The 20443-nt window shown below is 28.1% G+C and overlaps 1 protein-coding gene across 1 annotated transcript in view; it reads left to right on the top strand.

Annotated features, from left to right (window-relative positions):
• Positions 1-1992: 1992 nt before the first annotated feature.
• Positions 1993-20443, top strand: part of LOC107457152 (arylsulfatase B) — a 34992-nt gene continuing 16541 nt past the window's right edge. Inside the window, exons 1-5 of the mRNA XM_087154573.1 lie at positions 1993-2615; positions 8536-8695; positions 13324-13436; positions 15248-15382; positions 18186-18254. Of these exons, the coding sequence (XP_087010699.1) occupies positions 2427-2615; positions 8536-8695; positions 13324-13436; positions 15248-15382; positions 18186-18254 (666 nt within the window). The 5' untranslated portion in view covers positions 1993-2426. The remainder of the gene's footprint in view (positions 2616-8535; positions 8696-13323; positions 13437-15247; positions 15383-18185; positions 18255-20443) is intronic.

Here is a 20443-nt window from a genome sequence, read left to right as displayed (position 1 = left end):
GATCTTCACGTTCTTAGACTCAATCTTAATGGCTCGAGGGGGTGACCTCAAATATGCTAATTAATAAGTGCAGACGATATTTTTACGAAATCAGGCGCAAAACTGAACTTTCTCTGAATAAATATATCTTTGTTTCGATGGATTCCGATTTTTTACTCCCAAAATATAGGTGATAGCCGCGATCTGAGAAGTATGGTCCCAATAGTTTGGTTAGGAGAACCCCCCGAAAACTAAACCCCTTAATGCTAATTTTACTTCTTGCGTATTTCGCTATATCTCGAGAACTTTTTAAGCGAATCGAGAATATTTTTGCGCACAATTATAAAATTCGTTTATCCAAAGATAATTCCTTGTAAAAAATAACTTTAAATAAATATTTATAATTTTTTATTATTTTATTTAGTAATGGTTCGAAAAAAAATTTGAATTGTAAGGTACGCAATTTTTTGTATCATTTTAACGCTCATAATTTTGCAAGGCAAAGTGCAAAATTTAGGAAAACTCAGGCGAATAGTTCCTGAGGAATTGAGTTTTAAATATCTGACCTTTTTCTGATCTGAGAAATTCAATTTCTGAAAAACTATTCAAAAAGTAAAATTAACATTAAGAGGTCCAAACTTTAGAGTGCTCTCCAGACCAAACTATTGGGACCATATTTTCCAGATTTGCGGCTTCCCCATTTATTTTGGGGGTCAGAAATCCAAATTCGTTGAAAAAAAAGAATGTTCATTCAGAGAAAGTACGTTTTTGTGTCTGATTTCGTAACTTATCATCTGCATTTATTAATCAGCACATTTGAGGTCATCCCCTCGAGCCATTAAGATTGAGTCCTAGAACGTAAAAATTGGATCATTAGATCAAAAGTTATTCTGGGTGGCCGTTTTTTTTTGCTCACTGTACAATGCGCTAAATAAAACACAGGACATCTTAATAAATTTTTATCTCATGGCTGAATTTTCATACATTAAGATGTGATTTTAATGGTTCGAGCGAGCGTCTAATCAAAAATGCTAATTAATATGTTCAGAGGATACTTTAAAATGCCGAAACAAGGCACAAAAACGTACTTTCTCTGAATAAACGACTTTCCAACCCTCAAAATATAGGGATAGTAGAGCTGGCCGAACTTTAAATCTCTTGTTAAATTCTTCTTTTGCTTATTTCGCCATATCCCTGAAATATTTAAAGTTATAAAAAAAAATTTGAAACTTACTTTCCTTTATGCCCTATTATTGAATAAGATGGTTTCTCTTGAGAAAATGTATTTCGGTGAATTAATTTCTACACTCTTAAAAAATAAGAAATAACGGTTTAATGATCGGTAAAATGTTGAACCATCGGTATAAAGCTCGGTTCAAAGTTTAGCCAGAATATCTGTAACTTGAACCAACCATAATATTGATATTGTTCAAATTTGCAACAACCTTCATAAAGTGTTAAACTGAATTATGTGTCCGTTCATTTTGATTCATAGCATTACGAAATCAAGTTTAAGAAGTTGGATAATGTGGTTTAATTTAAACACACATTAAAATTGCAGCAAATTTGAACTATAATATGGTTTGATACGCTCCAATATTTTAGACCACATGCGGATTAATGTAGAAATTCATTTCTAGCTATTTTTTTCCTTCTGTTTTGTATGAATGATAGAAGATTATAAAACAGAGGAAGCAATGAAAAATAACGGTGTATTAAAATTGTGATACGAAGGGTAATAAAACTATTCCTTCTTAACAGGATTCTTTCGAACTGGGCTACAAACGTGATTATTTTGGGAAAAAAAATGATGTCTCTTCCACAATGATGCGAATCCTAGTATTACAATACAAAGAAAGATTTTATGACAGTCTTGTTTTGCGTTGGACAATACTCTAAACTCACCGCATATGCAATCAAAGCATTGTTCTTAGTCTGCTGTGAAGGTCTAGTAAGTAAATCATTTTCTTGGATAGATGTTGAATTATATGAAGTACATTGGAATAACTTCATGGTCTTAGCTTTGAAAATTTCGAAGAAAATAGTATCATATTATGTATATAGTTACTGACACTTATATGCTTAGAATGTTACGACATTCTTTTCTTTTTTTGTTGGAATGTGCTTGAAATAAATCTAATATCGATGAAATATTTGTTTCGAAAATCAGATCTATGGCGTTTTTGAGTTGGACTGAGATCGTTGCACGGAGCATTACCAAGTGAACTTTGATCTTGATTACATTTTAAATGGAAAAGAAAATGGCATACTGAACTGTTTGATGTCAAGGCTATTAAAAGTTCATTAATTTTAAACTGTGTAACTAATTTGCAAATCGTTTTCATTTTCAATTGATTTGGATATTAGTATTAAGTTGAAATGATACACTGATTAATTAAGTTTTAGGGTATCATTTTTTCTTTAACGATTTATCGCTTAAAATATTCATGGTGGAAAAAAGTGAGCTTGAAGACGATGAGAGAACTCCTTATTCGAAATCTTGGTGGCCTCGTATCATTGCAATGTTTGGTTCAATTGCTCTTGTTGCTATCGTTTTTACAGTTGTAGCGATTTTTAGTAACTCTGCCGTTCCTGATGATTTGCCAAATATAGTATTCATTTTAGTAGATGATTTGGTAAGTTGAATTCATTATATTTATTAAGTCGTGTTTTGTAGACAAAAAATTTAAATCATAGATTATTAATTATATTATTTATTTATGTTTTGTTTAAGTTTAAGTTATTAATGAAGTGTAGCGTTTAAAAATGGTATCAAATGATTGTTCTTTTCTCAATGATTTCCCAGATTGATAACTTTTATATTAAATTTTTTACTAGATTAGGACTTAAATTTAAAATTGAAGTTTTATTTAATATCTTACTATTTAATAATCTGTTTCTGATAATAATAATAATGTTTGTAAATGTATATTCCTTTCCTAAAAGACCAAATATATTAAATAGTAAGCTTAGGAAGGCAAAATTTTACGTCTAGTATTATGCGGAAAATTTTTTCCTTCCAGCAATGAGACTTTGTTTAGAATAATGATTTTGAAATGAAATTAATCTCGATTTAGTTAAAATGACCATTTAAAATTGTCAAATGAAAAGTAAATTTTTTTATAGTTAATAGAAGATGAGGGAACTTTTGAATCTCCAATAAAGCAAACTCGTTTTCATGGAAGTAAAATTATTAACATAAAATACGACCAATAATTTTAAGTTTGAAGAATGTATGTACAGTGCACAAAAAGTAAACTGCCCATCATGTATAATTTTCGATCTAATGAACTGATTTTCTAGTTCTCGAACTCAATCTTAATGGTAGGGGGTGACTTCAAATATGCTAATTAATTAGTTCAGACGATATATTAAGCTAAGAAATCAGACATAAAAATATATCTTTGAATAAACAAATCTTTTATATGATGGATTCGGATTTCTGACTCCCAAAATATAGGGGGTAGCAGCAATGAAGTTATGGCCCTTATAGTTTGGTCAGGAAAGCGATCCAAAGTTTGGACCCCTTAATGTTAATTTTATTTTTTGCGTATTTCGCAATATCTCAGGAGATTTTTATGCGAATTGAAAGCTTCTTATGCGATCTTAAAATTAGTTTATCATAATTATTTCATGCATTTTAGTAAATATTTATTATTTTATTTCATAACAGTCGGAAAAAAATTGAATTGTAACGTAATTTTTTACATAATTTTAAAGTATGTAATTTTACATGGCAAAATGCAAAATTTGAACGAAATCGTTGAATAGTTCCTGTTCAGGAACTTTTAAAATTTGATTTCTCCGGAACTATTCGAACAATTTCATTCAAATTTTGCATTTTTCCTTATAAAAATACATTCCTTATAAAAATGCTTTATAAAAACATTCCCCTCGGACTCTCTGTGACTCTTCCACGGAACCCTAGAACGCAGAACTCTTCCACGGAACCCTAGAACGCAGAACTCTTCCACGGAACGCAGAACTCTTTTTGGGAACAGCTGTTTTAGATTCTAATTAGAAAAGTAAAAAAAGAAAAAAAACAGAGTCATTATATAAGATGTAACATAGTTTAAGAATGCTTGATTAAACCTGAACATTAAGTTTAAAATAAATACAACGAAATAAATATAGTTAGTCAATGCAAGAAATGCTTTATCTTTCTTATTTATATCAGTTTCAATTTATACTTTTTGAAAAATATTCTCAAATGTACTGTATACTGTTAACCTGTGCAATAAGTAAATGTGTAAACAAATAAAAAGATCTTTTTTCCAAAAAATTTACAATGTGCAGCTTTAATTAATCAACGGAAGTTCCGTTGAAAGATATTTTAATCTTTAGTATGTTAAATGCATGAATAATAATATAAAATGATTTTAAAAATTAGTTAGAATAAATAGTTTAACATTTACGACTTAAACCACTTTTATACCCGAAAAGCGTGACTTATAATCACTTGTTTTAAGGAATTGTATCAATATTGGATTTTGAATCTAAAAGAGAAAGATAAAACTAATTTGCTATTACTACAAATAAATATAATTTTTACTATAAACTAGTAACAGTACAAAGTATTGAGCTACATAATAAATGTAACGATGTGAAGATAAAAGTTACACTGAAAGTTCAAATGATTAACTAACGAACAATTCATTTAAAATTTTGAACCAATTTTTTTAGAATAATCAAATAAAGCTTCAATTTGTGAAGAAACGTGGTAGGAATTACGAAATTTGCAACTTCGAAATTTGTAACTAATTTAAATATTTCATAGTCTGCAACATACATAAGCATGTATTTGAAATGAAAATAAAAAAAGAAAGAAAGATGAAATTATTTCTTTTCATAATAAAAAACAAACTTATCTGCAGTGGAATTACCGATTTTGTTTCGGAGTGAGTCTAAAAATATTCAGGGATGAAGGTACAAAGGAACTATTCCTTTGTCAGAATTTTCTTTATTCCGCTTAAAATCCATTATGTTCCATCATAATTAGAGACTTGAAAATAAAAAGAAATATATAAAAATTAGAATGATTTCTTTTACATTCTATTTTTCTACTCTATCTATTCCATCATTCTATATTTCTTTAAGACATTCTATCTTTTACTACACAAAGTTAAGATTTTCGCGTCTGATGTAATATGCGCAAAATAAATAAATAAACAAACAAACAAATAAATAAACAAATAAATAAATAAATGAAAAATAAGTAAAAAGGTAAAAACGAGTGCATAGTTTTGAATTGGAGTAGACTGTATTATTACAACACGAAGTCATAATAGTTATATTCTTCTACCTGGCGTGATATATGCCAAAAGATGTTGAAAATGAATGTATGCTTCTAAATTGATGTAAACTATATTATTATTACAATAGGAAGGCAAAGTAGTTAGGTTTTCATACCTCACGTCATATATGCAAAAGAAAAAAAAAAAAAAAGAATTGTATTGTTCCTACAATGGGAAGTCTAGATAGTTGGATTATCATACCTGACGTGATACATGCAAAAAGAAAAAAAATGGTAAAAACCAATGTCTATTTTTGAATTGAATAGACTAGGTAAAACTTAAAAAACAAATCTTTTCCAAAAGAAATAAATGAAATAAAATTGTTCAGATAAGCGGTGGCGTAGCCAGTCAGGAGGAGGATCCATGAGTCCCAAATTAATCCAATTGAAGAAACATTTATCTTCATTTCAGTTATCTGTTTTAGAAATATTTCATCCTTTCACAATTTTGATGGATTTTTCTAAATACTCTTTTTATTTGATGGTTTCTTTTTCTGTTTTTAGTCACTGTAGCAACGTTGATCTTCTTTCATTTTTGTTTTGACTTTGTTTGTTAATAAACAAATATTTTTATGAAAAATTTGACTTTTAAAGACATAAGAAAACGCTGATATTTAATTATTTATCACTTTTTTGAAATAATTTCGTCGATTTTTCTTAAAAAAATAACACAGGGATCTAAATTAAAAATGGAAGTCGTTTATGAATGAAGAAGAAAGTAAAAAAAAAAAATTATAAAATGGAATTGAGAGGAAAAAGTATAGGATGCTAATTCATAGGTTTTTCATTCCACAATACATTGCTGCATAGGTTGCTTTTTGAGCTATATCGGGGTATCTTAAATTGAGTAGCCTGCCGTTAAAAATGAATAAATTAATAAAAAAGCGATTAAGTGATTATCTTAACTGTGACTGTGTAAAAATGGTCGTGATTATCTAATGGTTTATAAATAATGAGAATGAAAAAAAGAATTTTTTTTTGCATAAAGTTTTTTCAACCAATTTAATTATCCATTTTAAAGATTAGCCATACAATCATTAAACTAAATTTTATTCTATAATTTCTGACTCATTTATATTTTAAAATTTGCTTAATATGTAGGTACTTTGAAGAATATATTTTATTTCGCTTCAAAACTTTTATCATTCTTCATGAATAAAAACACACAAGGATTATCAACTTGAATATCGTCTCAGAAAAGGCACATGACGAGAAAAAGACTGCAACTATAACACAAATTCTTAAGATATTCAATTGAATTATTAAATTGAATCCATAAATTACTGCAGACACTTTCTTTATGTCACTGTAGAGTTTGGAGATAATTAATTAAACTATACAGATATAAATATAGTGCCCCTAATTCTCAGTAACGGAATTTCAATATTTTTAAGCTTTGATTTTTCAAGAATTTATTATATGTTTTAATAAGTTCTTATTTTTTCATTAATAAATAAAAATTTTTTTATTCGTATTTTCAAGAACACATTATTTTGCTATCGATTCTCTTCAAAATTTGGATTTGTGACTGTTTATTGCAAAGTTTGAAATAAGTTAAAAAGTTGTGCACTTTTTATTTCACAACTTTGTTTAAAAACTATATTAAAATAAAAATTAATAAATAATGGAAATTCTTTCGCATGAAATTATCTCCGTATAATGAGTTACACGTATAATTTTTATTTATCTCATAGATATCGATCGCACAAATTAACTATCGTATTTTAGGTGACCATTGAAATGACATGTTACTTCATAACAATCCGATTAGTAGATCAAACTTTCGATTCTTTTTGATTTACGCTAGTTATAGTATCTCCAACCTCTAACTAGGTTACCTTATCATGAAAAAATCTGTAAATAACTTGAAATTGTAAAATATTGAGTTACCTAATTTCAGTATTTGATTTCTTTTTGAAAGAGAAGGGTTGCTTTATATTTTAAAATATAGATCGTGTTACTAATAACTTAATTTATGTGCTTTTGTGCATTTCTTTTCACATACTTTCTTCACTGAAGTTATTTAGGATTAAGCTTAATCATTATTGAATAAAATTGGAAAAATCGTAAGATTTTTAAAGAAATTACGCATATTTCAAACAATTACAGGGAAATAGTATTTTGAAGTAGGATCATTCCATGCTATTATAACTATTTTTCGGTATTTTACTTTTTATAAAAATATTTATCTGATGCTGGGTGGTATTCAAATTCTTACATGGCAATATATCCTGAACTGCAGATTTTATTATGCGTGTAACTAATGTAATTAATAACACTAAATCAGTTGTTATATTTACTAAAAAAATTGGTAAATTTTTCTCTTTTCCTAAATTTTGAACTTTTATAGGCATTCCTACTCCATTACTGAATTATTAGATTCCTGAAGTCCTTAGTTTCTGAATTCCTACTCAATAAAATACATTATTTTTTCAATGAAATATGCATTATTTCTAAAGTAATGCATTTATAAGAAAATTATTTTACAAGTAATAAAGTTATGTACACTGTAAAAAATTCCGGATTAAATTCCGGTAAAAAGTACTGGTACTCAGGGTGCTGGTAATTTTTACCATAACATTTTTCGGAACAAAAACTCTTATATACTGTAATTTTCTCATTAATAATTTCCGTAAAATCCCTGAATCACTCTAATTAAATAAATATTACTGTAAAAATTATGGTAAAATATTTTACGGCAAAAATGGATTTTACAGTACAATGGAGTATACGGATGATGCACCCAAAGTACCATTATTTTATACCGTGATAATTTGATCCGGAATTTTTTATTGTGTATAAAAACAAGGTAATTTCCATTTGTCTGTTATGATAGCATTTTTTTAATCTTAACTATTTATAGGATTTCTCTATTTAACAATAAATGCGTACAGTGACGTGCAAAAGTCGTTGGGTTATATCGTTATTTTAATTCGATTGAAAAAATAGTTTTCGTTCATAACAGCTTTATGTTTCCAATATAGCACATTAATTATTTATACGCATATTTTAAGAGATTTTTTGCATCTTATTTAAGTTATTTATAAATATAGCCTTAAGCTGAAAGAAGTAATATATATTCTGACCTGAAACTTTTGTATGACTTTGTTTGTATGGTTTCTAATATTACAATCTAAATGTAGTCATACTTTTTGTATTTTTTTTTACAAAGTACTGCAATTTTTTCATCTATAACTGTTTGTCTATTACAATGACATTGTCCATTAATTTAAAGTAATTATATTTTTTTCTTCCTCATTAAGGGTTGGAATGATGTTAGTTTTCATGGATCACCTCAAATACCAACGCCAAATATTGATGCTTTAGCTGCCACTGGTGTTGTTCTTAATAATTATTATACTCATTCGCAATGTACTCCATCACGAGGTGCTTTGATGTCAGGAAGATATGCTAACCGACTAGGTCCGTATTAAGAACAGTTTTGCGTATTGATAGAATTAAATTACATACTGGATTATTCAGTACAGCAATTATAAACTCGTAAGGGAGGTAGGGTACATCATAAGGATTAAGAATTATATATCAAACTAAGACCAGAAATGTCATTGTACGCTGTTAGGAACACTTTCTTATTATGAACTTGTTCAAGCGCATTTGAATCGGTACTTTAATTTTCCTAAATTTTCTTAATTTTATGTTTTTTTATAATTATTGTCAAAAATTTTATTCAAATAGGTCCAGATTTAGCTATAATAGTTCATTATTGATTAGGTGACTAACTGGTAAAGCTTTCCAGTTTAGTTGTCAAAACAGTTTTACGATTTAACTGCTAATTCTGGGACTATTTGAATACGAATTTTGACAATAATTATTAGAAAAAAAATTTAATTTTAGGTCAATAAAAGTACCCATTCAAATGCGCTTAAACAGCCAGTTCCTAACTGGAAAGCATCTCTAGCTGTACCTAGTGACATTTTCAGTCAAGGGTTGCTATGCAATTCTAAATACTTATGATTTGCCCTATCCCCACGCTAAATTTATAACCGTTGTACAGAATCATCCAGTAGTGTATATTAATTAAGGGTCAAAACTAATTATTTAAACTAGAATAATGAACTGTTTCTGGTAATTTATACTCTCGCCTGTGCACTTTTTTTTCTGTTTAAGATTATATGTAAATTATGTTCATTGTTTTGATATACGTAGTTATTTCAGAATAATATGTAAATTATGTTCATTGTTTTGATATAGTTATTTCAGAATAATATGATTCGTCATGGATTTTAATGAGCTGTGTTACTTTAACATCGGTATTTAAACTGAAGACACATTTTTTTAAAATTGAATATTTTTACGATAAATTTTAATTTTATGTATTTAATGAAAAAAATCTGGATGATGATAAAAATGATACTAAAATAAACTGAATATTGAAACAAATAATACCTCACTGGAAATATATATTAATGCTATAATCTTGCTTGGTTCACTAAAATATGATGTTATTTACTCCTAAAATTTTACGCAGTTCTGTGGGGGGGAAATAGACGTTGCAAGTCTCTTAGCAGGAAAAGTGATAAAATATTATTCAATTTAATGAAAAATATTTTAAAATCGTTTTTAATATAAATTTTATAGCATTTGAAATTACTTAACATTTAGATTGAAATAGAGAGAAAAAGAATATTTTTAACAACTCATGGTAACATTAATTTCTTTCAAGTCATTTTACAAATTTTTTCTTATAAGTGATACCTAATATTGAGAAACAGTTTTTGTTATAACAAGAAAAAATAAAAGGTAATTCATTTTTTAAAAACATTTTAACTTTAAATTTAAAAAGCTTTTTATGTTTCGTTTTCAAGTGATTTATAGGGAAACATGGGAAATATGTACCACATTGTATAATTTTTGTTTTGCTTTGTTAATGTAATAAAATTTCCAAGTTAGGATTATTCAATAGACTATAATGTTTGCCACCAGTTAAAATTATTATTTTTTCCTTAAATTACAGTCTAGTTTTTTGTCACTAATTTTTCAAGAATGTGCAAACTAGGTCTAACCTCCTTCGATGAGGATAGTATGACTCACAATGGTTCACTCAAAATCTTTTTGTAATGCCACCACGTCATGATGACGTAATGTTCAAGTATAGATGTAGTTATTTTGAGAGTTCGCACGAAGTGTCTGAGAAGGCAAGACGTACTTTTATAGGAGTCTGGGACTCCGAGGAATTATTGGTATTTGGACCGTGCAATATAACAGCATGTCTCACTGTCCAAACACCAATAACTCTCAAAATAACTACATCTATACTTGAACATTACGTCATCATGACGTGGTGGCATGATACTTTTAATGTTTCGTTTTCAAATGATTTATAGGGAAACCTGTACCACAATTTTGAATTTTATTATTTTTTTTTGTTAATGTAATAAAATTTCCAAGTTAACATTATTCAATAGATTATAATGTTTGCCACCAGTTAACATTATTATTTTTTCCTTAATTTATCTTTTGTCACTGATAAATCTTAAATCTTTTTCGATAAATCTATTTGTTACTGAATTTTCAAGTATACGCAAACTACGTCCACCCTCTTCGATGAGGTTGGTATGACTCACAATGAGGGAGGTTATCGCAGAGGAATTAAAAGAGTTATTAAAACTTATATATAAATAATTAAATGTCTAAAGATTTTTAATGAATTAAAAGAAATATATCATATTTATTTACTAAGGAAAAATTAGAAATCTAAAAGTTCCTGAATAACCATTTTGTAAAAAAGATTTAAAAATATGCTGAAATTGAAAGTAAAAGAGAATAATCAGTATACACATGTATTTACTTTTCCTATTTTTAAACAAACTCAATAAATTCATATAAGTACGCAAAAAACTCAACTTTATGCTATGTAGGTCAAAAGCAGATGGTATGGGAAAAATTGGAAGAAAATACTTGTCTGTATAAAAATGCTATCAGCTGTGATTATTATGCTTTATTAGGCTTAAAAATGGTCAATAGACAGAAAATATTTGTGCTTGATATCACGAATCCAATTTGGTGTTCATCCACTAAATGAATGTTTAAACATAGAAAAATAGAGTGAGTCAAACCTCCCATGATTCTCTACGTTATTGTCTGCTTAAACTTTTTTCTCTCCTTAGAGTTTCGTCTTTAGAGTTGCTAAAATCATACAAGTTTTGAATTGTATTATTTGAGCTTTGGACAACATGATGTAATATTTTAATGAAATGGATTATTGTTGGAGAATTACTATAAAGTGATAACTAAAATTCTTAATTAAAAACTGTTCTAAAATTTTATATTCCATCTATAATTTTCCTTGCACTGTTAAGAAATTCGGAAACTAATTTTGACTCGACAGAAATGTTTCCGAAAATCTCAGAAAACTTTATTAAATATCATGTTTCCGATCAACTGAGAAACATTTACTTTATTTTCAAAAGTAGGAAATTGAATCGCATTGACACCGATTCAGTTTCAGAGTGTAGCGTAGCTACAACTGCAACTATTTAAATCCAATTCACTTGTATATAAGAAATGTTAACTAGATTCTATCGGTGTGGGGGAGTAATGTAGCGTAATTACCACGACCAGTCAATTCCTATTCCCTAGTATATGAGACATGAAGACTAGATTCTACCAGGAGGTACTTTTTGATAGATGACGGTAGACGTTGTCGGTAGCCTAGCCCCTCATCGGTGACTCGCAAACGTGATCTGAATACGCCTGCCTCGACCAACACATCTACCTCGACTGAAACGCCCTCTTTGATTTGAACACTCTTTGTTCGATGGATGGTTCGATGGACAGTTGACTTGCTATTCGTAACTGCGATATTGTCGTCCTCACGCTGTTGCTACTCAGTCTCGATCACACACAACGGGGGTCTGTACTCACTCGACTGCTAATTGCAACACAGGAGTGACCACGCCCGCAACCGTGATCTTAATACAGCTCTCATGACCAGCACTCAAAGTCTGGTGGTCTTAATACAGCTTTCCTAGTCTCTCGCAAAACAGCATGAATCAACTAGTGTTATCCATCAATCGAATTCCATAACAAAAAAATTCTGGTGGGCAAGTAATGCAGCGTAGTTACCACTACAACTATTAAATTCCAATTCACTAGTATATACTACATGTTAACTCGATTCCATCTTGAGGAACCTTTTGATAGATGACGGTTAGCATTGTTGGTAGCTAAGCCCCACAAGAGGTTTCCGAAATATTAAGAGACGTTTTTGAAAACTACATGCTCCGTAGCTGGCCCATTAATTCAGAAACGTTTCAGATTTTTTTTTTACAATGTGTAATATATATATTTTTCATAAGAAAAGCTAAAAATTAAGGAAATACATATATTTATTTTTACAATAGTGTAATTAATATTTAAAGGGTAATAAGAAATAAAATACATCGTTTTCCTTCATTCAGTTTTAGTTGAGTCACTTAGTCATTGTTTCTTTAATTTATAAAATTTAAGCTTGAAAAGTTAGCATTGTTCTATTCAATTATTAGAATTGTTCAATTAGAGCTTAGTTCTTAAGGGGAAACACCACTGTGTGTGCGGTTTTTTTAAGCGTTTTTTATTTTATTTTTAAAAATGATTGCATTTGAGGGCATTGTTCTAGAAATAAAAGTTGAAACACACTAAAATAAGAAAAGTATGGCGTATTTTAAATTGGTGCACTAATGGATGAAATAAACTTACGTAAACTTTAAATGGTGCTTTTTTAAAACAACATTTTTCATATTAGCAGACATAGAATCTTTTAAAAATGTCTGGTGAAATTGAATGATTTATTAACTGTAAGTATGAACTATTTTTTTTAAACGTGCATTGAAACTTGTTAAACCAATACGTGGTGCGTGTAAAATGCACTGTATCTTAAAATGTATAAATTTTTTTTTTAAATTTTTTAATTGTGTTCTCATTTAAGCTATTATGAAGAAAATTTATTTTTTCATTAGACATATGCTGATGATTTTTAAATTATTTGCTGTTCAAATACATGTTTACTCAAAATTGTTTGAATATTTTTCTCTTTTATGTTATTTGAAAAGGTTTACAGCATGGGAATATAAAGCCAGCTGAAGCCTCTGGTTTGCCTTTAGATATAATGACATTAGCTGACTACATGAAGAAGAGAAATTATAAAACTCATTTGGTTGGAAAAGTATGAATTTTTTTATTTTGCTCGGAGTGTAGGTAATATTTCTATTTTGGTCAGAAAGTAAGCGCTCTTTTTTATTTTGGCTCGAAATATAGCAATTTTTTAAAAATTTTTATCAGAAAAGTAGGCAATTTTTTTATATTTCGCACGTGAAATAAGTATTATTATTTTTTATTCATTTTGCTAAAAAAAGAAAAAAAACATTTTCAAAGAAGCTTCCATATTAATAATATAAATACTGAGCAAATAATAATTACAGAATTAGAAAACGTATGTCCGAATTAAAACTGGTAATGTTTGACACTTAATAATCACGTGCCAATTACATGACAGTTTTGAATAAAAAAGAGTATTTAGTGTTATAATGAAGTTATATTCTGGATATTTAAAAACAAATTATGTTTAAATGAGCAATAAAATGTCAATTTATCATTAAATCATTAAAGATTATAAAATCATTCGTAATTAGAATATGTACACGGAGAAAAAAAATTCCTATACTGTATCTTAATGACATTTCTGATTAAAAAAACAAAGACGCAATTTTGGTTTAATGCTCAAAATATATGATATTTAAACCATTCATTTGGTATTTTTTTCGTTCAAGTGTTAACTGTTTACCGGAAATTCTGGTTTTTAAAATTGTAGTTCGTATTGTCACACATTTAGTGAAAAATATAAAACTGAAATGTAAATTTTATCGAAGAATTTTACCGAACTCTATTTATTATTAATTTTACTAAAATCATAACAAAAGGGCTTCATTAAAAATTATCGAGTTTTTTGATGTTCACATATAGCCAGAAACAAGGTAAATTTTACCATATTTGAGTTTTTGGCCATACCTTTTTCTCAAGATGCTATCATGTATAATATTTATAATAAATATTTATATAATTAAGCGACACGACACTATTTTAAATTTTGTAAAGATGCCGCAAATTAGAAAAGTTAGGGAACTCCTGCTCTTAACTGAATTTGAAATTTTACTCCAAGCCTGATTGTCAAACTCAAATTATAGTTAATAACTTTAAATGAAGAAATATTTCGTGTTCATACATATTTAAAATTATTTTATGTAGTAAAACTGATAATTATTAGCATTTAGATAAAGGGTGATCAAATAAGAGCTAAATATTTTTAATTTGAAATAAAAACAAAATGGCTTAAGTCATTGATGTGAAACTGTTTCTAGTTCAGTAATTAGCTTATGGCATTTTTGATTCCAAACTGATTTCATGTAAATGACCTCTGGATTTTTAAAAAAAAAATTGGTTCTGGATCTTCAGTTTTAAGTTATTTTTCCACACAAATCTGCACTCATTATACGAATAATAGTTGGATTTCAAGATTATCAAGTATTTGTGATTATTTGGGATTTAACTCAAATGGTACAATACTAATTTACCATCTGACTCGAATTTCACCTTTTGATATATAATACTAATTTATCATTTGCCTCGAACTTTCTAAGTAAATTACGAATTTTATGCCCTAAGTTATGTTGATCATATATGTAATGCTCAAAACGAACCCCGAATAGATTCAATAGTTTTCGTAATAAACTGTAAGAATTTTTATGCAATGAGTAACTGTTTTTTGTACCATGATGATATGCCAAACAAATCTGAACACAAATATGAATTTTGGCGAGATTCAGCGAAAAAGCAGGATTGTTGAAGAGTTTAAATATATATAATGCTGATTTGATCACTCTTTATAATTTCTTGATAATTTTGAGTTATTTCAAAAGCATTTTTTAATCATGCATGTACTTTTTCTATTTTTATTATTTTTTTTAATATTTATTTTAGTGGCATTTAGGATATCACAAGAAAAGTTATTTTCCTACCAGGAGGGGCTTTGATACATTTTTTGGATTTTTAAACGATAATATTGATTACTACGACTACACTTGCTATTATCAAGATGTATCCGGAGGAGCAAAGGTGAAAACATAAAATTTTTTTAAAAAATAACTAAAGTAATTATTTATGATTCAAGAAACGATATCCGAGATCCGTTAAAAATTCCTCCCATCTTAATCTGTCTCGTGAATACATGGAAATTTTGGAAATAGAAAAAAGGGGAAACACGTGTCCAATGAATTCAAAAAGAATACCATCTTCGAAAAAAATTGGAGCAGTCGGTCATTAGCTTCTTGAAGTTGAAAGGCATGATGGCAACCTTCAACTTAGAAATTTCAATTCGGACATGAGGTTTCGAGAAGCATCGTTAGAAATATAAGTGAAATAATTGAAAAGAACGTTCTTTGTCCTGGCATGTTTTCAAGGATATCTAAAGACCACTCACAAATCTTATGAAAATTGAACGTTTCTAGAATTTGCTAGAGATTAATCTGGTGCAGTTCAATAGGCTTTTATCTACATTAATATTTACTGTGCTGAACTGAAAATTCGGATTTGTTTACTTCATAACTTTACGAAAGGTCATTGTAAATTTGGTTCATTGCACTATGCAGCAGGATATGGTCACAGTTTTTTTTAAATTTTTTTTTTATGGTAGTAGTAGATAAAAAGAGGTATGCTGCACTTTCTATAAACCTATATAAGCTTTTACTTTTTTTTAATGTGATTAAGGATAATAGTTATATAGCCGAAGTGCAATGGGTTTTAAACATAAATATTTATAGTAGAAATCAGGTTTATTTACTTCAGCTTTACTAAGGGTCATTGCATGTTTGGTCATTGCTCGATACAGCAGGTTTGCTATCACCGTCATTGCTTGATTTTTATGGCCGTAGATAAAAGAGTTAAGCTGTACTTTCCATAAATCCATATGAACTTGCACTAAAGTTAAGTGGATTCGTTCTACAGTTGTCTAGAATCTCTTATCTAGAGGGGTGTGAAAAAGTGTTTGGCCTATATACTTTTTATACATTCTCTCGGTGCATCGCTGTTTATACATGTAACCATAGAAAGATACATAAATACCTTAAAAGAAGCATATAAAAACTGTGTTGTTTGGAAAACATAAATAATTTTTAAACTATTAACAATTGAAAACATAAATAATTGAAAACTAAATGATTGAAAACTAAGTAATTAAAAACATAAATAATAAGAGACAAATATTTTTTTTTATTGTAATCAAATTTAAGAAACAATATACTGGATTCAGACTTCTGCATTAGTACTGTAACATACCACTTTGACCAAAAGTATCCATGCGAAAACTTTTTAGAAATTAACATTTTTTAACAAAAAAAATTACTTTAATTTTATTTTTTTACTATAAATCTATTGAAAATATTGCAGAAAATATTGAGTTTTGAGCAGTTTGCCGATTTGTCTGTTATCTAAATTATACGGGCTTGGAAATCTTATTGTTTAAATGAGCAAAGGCAGAGAAAAATTAGCATGAAGAGAAAGTTAATCATTTTAATAGTTTTTAATTTAAAGCAAAGCTACTTGTTACCACTGTCAGTCTGCTGATTAGATCATGGATTAATATTTTAAAATGATTGGAATAGATTGCACACTAAGTGCAAATGATTTGAAGTTAAATATAACTATGAATTAAAAAACTGTTTTGTCACTATTTCTACAAATTATTTTAAACTGATTAAAGTGGGTCTGATTAAAGTGAGAGAATTTTAGTCATTTTAGAAATTCATAGACTTACAAATTTTAATAAATCAGAAAGTCAATGAATCAGCAGATAAATAAATGAGAAAATTGATTAATAAGCAATCCAATGAATCAGTTTGTTAAATAAACAGTTTGGAAATTATATTAAAAGAAAAGATATCGTATAAACGAGTCATCAAATAAAAGAAATAGTAGATGAACAAATAAAGGTAATATTGAATCAGTAAGTAGAATCAATGAATGAGCGAATCAATAAAAAAGAGAAACACGAGAAAAGAGAGAAAAGAGTGAATCAATAAGTCAATGAAACAGCTGCAAGCAAATTGAGAAAAATTAAATATTTAAATAAACAAATCAGCAGGTCAAGGGATCACTCAAGGATTTATTGTTTCACTGCCTCGCCGATTCATTGATTTACTCTTTTATAGATTCACTGATTTCGTGATTCATTTTTTTGCTGATTCACTGCTTACGTTGATCTGTGTATTCACTAATTAGTTGATATGCTTATTTATTGATTCACTGATTCATCGATTCGCTCAGTTTTTGCTTTTCTATTTCTTTGAGTTATTGGTAAGCTCATCATTGCTTTTGTAGTTCGTTGATTTATTAATATTTCGTTATTGAGTGATTCGCTCTTGAATATATTTGTGTAATTAAGTTGCTTACTGTTATGCCTGTAAGTCAGTAAATAACCAAAATAAAAGTTTACTTCCGATATTTTCTTATCTCCGTAGTTAGAACACAAGATTTCCATTTTTACTAGTAAAGAAGTGTAAAAAAAAGATTTTGGCTATTTACGGTAACGCACACGAGGAGGAGAAAATATAGTAATTTTTAATTTTTAATATTGTATTGTTAATTTTACGTGAAATAAGAACACTAATGCGAGTATTGGTTTCTCGCAAGAATTACTTAAAATAATGTTATTGTATTCATAACGCTGTTCATTTATTATATTTCAGTAGATGCATTTCCAGGAATTATTTAAATGAATGTTATTGTATTTATATCAGAAGTGTCCATTTTTTTAAAATATTTAATTAAAGATATTGTATGCGATTTTCGTTTATTATCAATTTGAACTAAAATATATGACATATTTAACAATAACTTAGCTCATTACATAATGCAATTTCAGAAAAACGTTACGCAAGAAAAACCTTTGGAAGAGAGCTCTGTAGAATCATCAAAACCTATGTCGGAAAATGTTGGTAAATTTGTAATGTTTTTAGTCCTCTGTATAATTTTATTACAACGTGAATACGCATGTATTATTATAAATATTATTTGTATAATTTGTATTAATATATTTATGATAAATCTCTAGTGACAGAGTATGAAACATTTTGCAAAATAGCATGCGTAGTTTGAAATTACCATTTAATTTAATCTGAATTTGATAATTAAATAATAATGTTAATAGAGCTCACTGAGGGGAAAAGACAATCTGAGTTGTTCTGAAAAAAAAATGTAATTCGAATCTAGCGTAATTACTTTTTGAGGGAAGGGGGCAGTGTAAAAGCGGCTAGAATCGGTTGTAAGAACTTTCGAATGCCGTATTTCATACTTTAATGATCAAGCAATCGTGATTCTATAGAATTAATAGATATTATGTGATACTCAGAGATATTATGTGGACATTCTGGACTATGCTGGAGAAGTCATTTCTGGACTATGCTATTCTGGAGGAAGCCAATTTCTCTTCTAGTAGCATAACTGTTCAATTTACAGATAGAGACTTGCGCAATTATAGTTTGACGAAATGGGAAATGGATGTTTGAAACAGGACTGGTCTTCTTAGAGAACCGATCTCATCTCATAGACTACCTTTAGGTCAATTCAGAACTCGCAGATTAATTAGCCTGCAAATTAAGTATTTTCAGACGGGTTCAGGTAGTCGTCGATGAGGAAGAGGGAATGAATATGTATATATATATATATATATATATATATATATATATATATATATATATATATATATATATATATATATATATATAATAAAAATATTTAAGTTTTTTAATGGTTTAATAGAATGGTAGAATGGCAACTCCAATATGATGGTAGTTGTTATTCTAAAAGGGATGTGTGTGCAAAGTGGGCAAAAAAAAAAAAAAAAAAAAAAAAAAAAACGGATGAAGTGAAGCACCTTAAATGATTTTTTACCTATTTCTCAAATTCTGACGTACGCAATCTTAATGGTTAGAAGAGGTGACAATTACCACAAATATAGTAGTTAATTAGTGCAGATGATATTTTAAGTTACGAAATAAGACGCAAAAAACGTACTTGCTCTGAATAAACAAGCATATTTACTTTCTGTATACTTAATTATATTTCGAGAACTTTTAAATCGAATTAAAAAATGTTTGGATGTTTGAACGCAAAAATTCGTTTAAAAAAATTTTTTTTAATAAAAATTAATTTTTTTTATTATTTTGTTTAATAACAGACAAAAATTTTTGAAAAATTTATTGAAATTTTTACATCTTTTAAAAAAATTTAATTTTTGATGGCAAAATACAAAAATTTGAACGAAATCGATCAAATATGAATATATATGAAATTAAATTTCTCAGGAACTATTTGATCGATTTCGTTCAAATTTTATATTTTGTTTTTTAAAATTACATTTTTTAAAATGATGTATATGTCTTACAATTCATAATTTTTTCGATTACTTATTCAGTAAAATAATAAAAAATAATAAAAACTGAAAATTGTTCTTTGCATGGAAATATTTTTGGATAAGGTAGCTTATAATTGAGTGTGAAAATTTTCTCAAACTACGATGACACTCTATATTTTTAGGGTTAGAAAACATTTTTACCATTCTTTAAAATATGTATACCATGCAATAATAATGTATACTAATGCATAAATAATGTATACCATGCAGTTCAAATTTTTTTCGACTATTATTAAACAAAAAAATAAATATTTACTAAAAGTTACTTTTTTGCATGGAACTGTCTTTGGATAAACGAAATTTATAATTGAGTGCAACAATTTTTCAATTCTCTTATGAAGTTCTCGAGATATAGCGAAATACGCAAAAATTAAGTGGCAAAAATATACAAAAGTAACATTAAGTGGTTCAAGCTTTGAACCGCTCTTCTGACCAAACTATTTGGACCATATTACCCAGATTACGGCTATCCCATTCGGGTGTCAGAAATTTCAATCCATTGAAAAAAAAAAAGGTATGTTTATTCAGAGAAAGTATGTTTTTACATCCGATTTCGTAACTTAAAATATGCTAGCACTAATTAACTAGCATATTTGAGGTTATACCCTCTAACCATTAAGATTGAGTCCTAATGGATCTGATTATTAGATTAAAAATTATTCAGGTTGGTCCGCTTTTTTTTAATCTGCTCACTACATATTTTAAGC

The sequence above is a fragment of the Parasteatoda tepidariorum genome, chromosome 11 (genome assembly GCF_982258835.1).
Source record: "Parasteatoda tepidariorum strain Cologne lab strain chromosome 11, Ptep-v5.0, whole genome shotgun sequence".
In the NCBI taxonomy this organism is placed as follows: domain Eukaryota; kingdom Metazoa; phylum Arthropoda; class Arachnida; order Araneae; family Theridiidae; genus Parasteatoda; species Parasteatoda tepidariorum.
The sequence above is the reverse complement of the archived record's forward strand: the minus strand, read 5'-3'. Positions and strand labels throughout refer to the sequence as shown.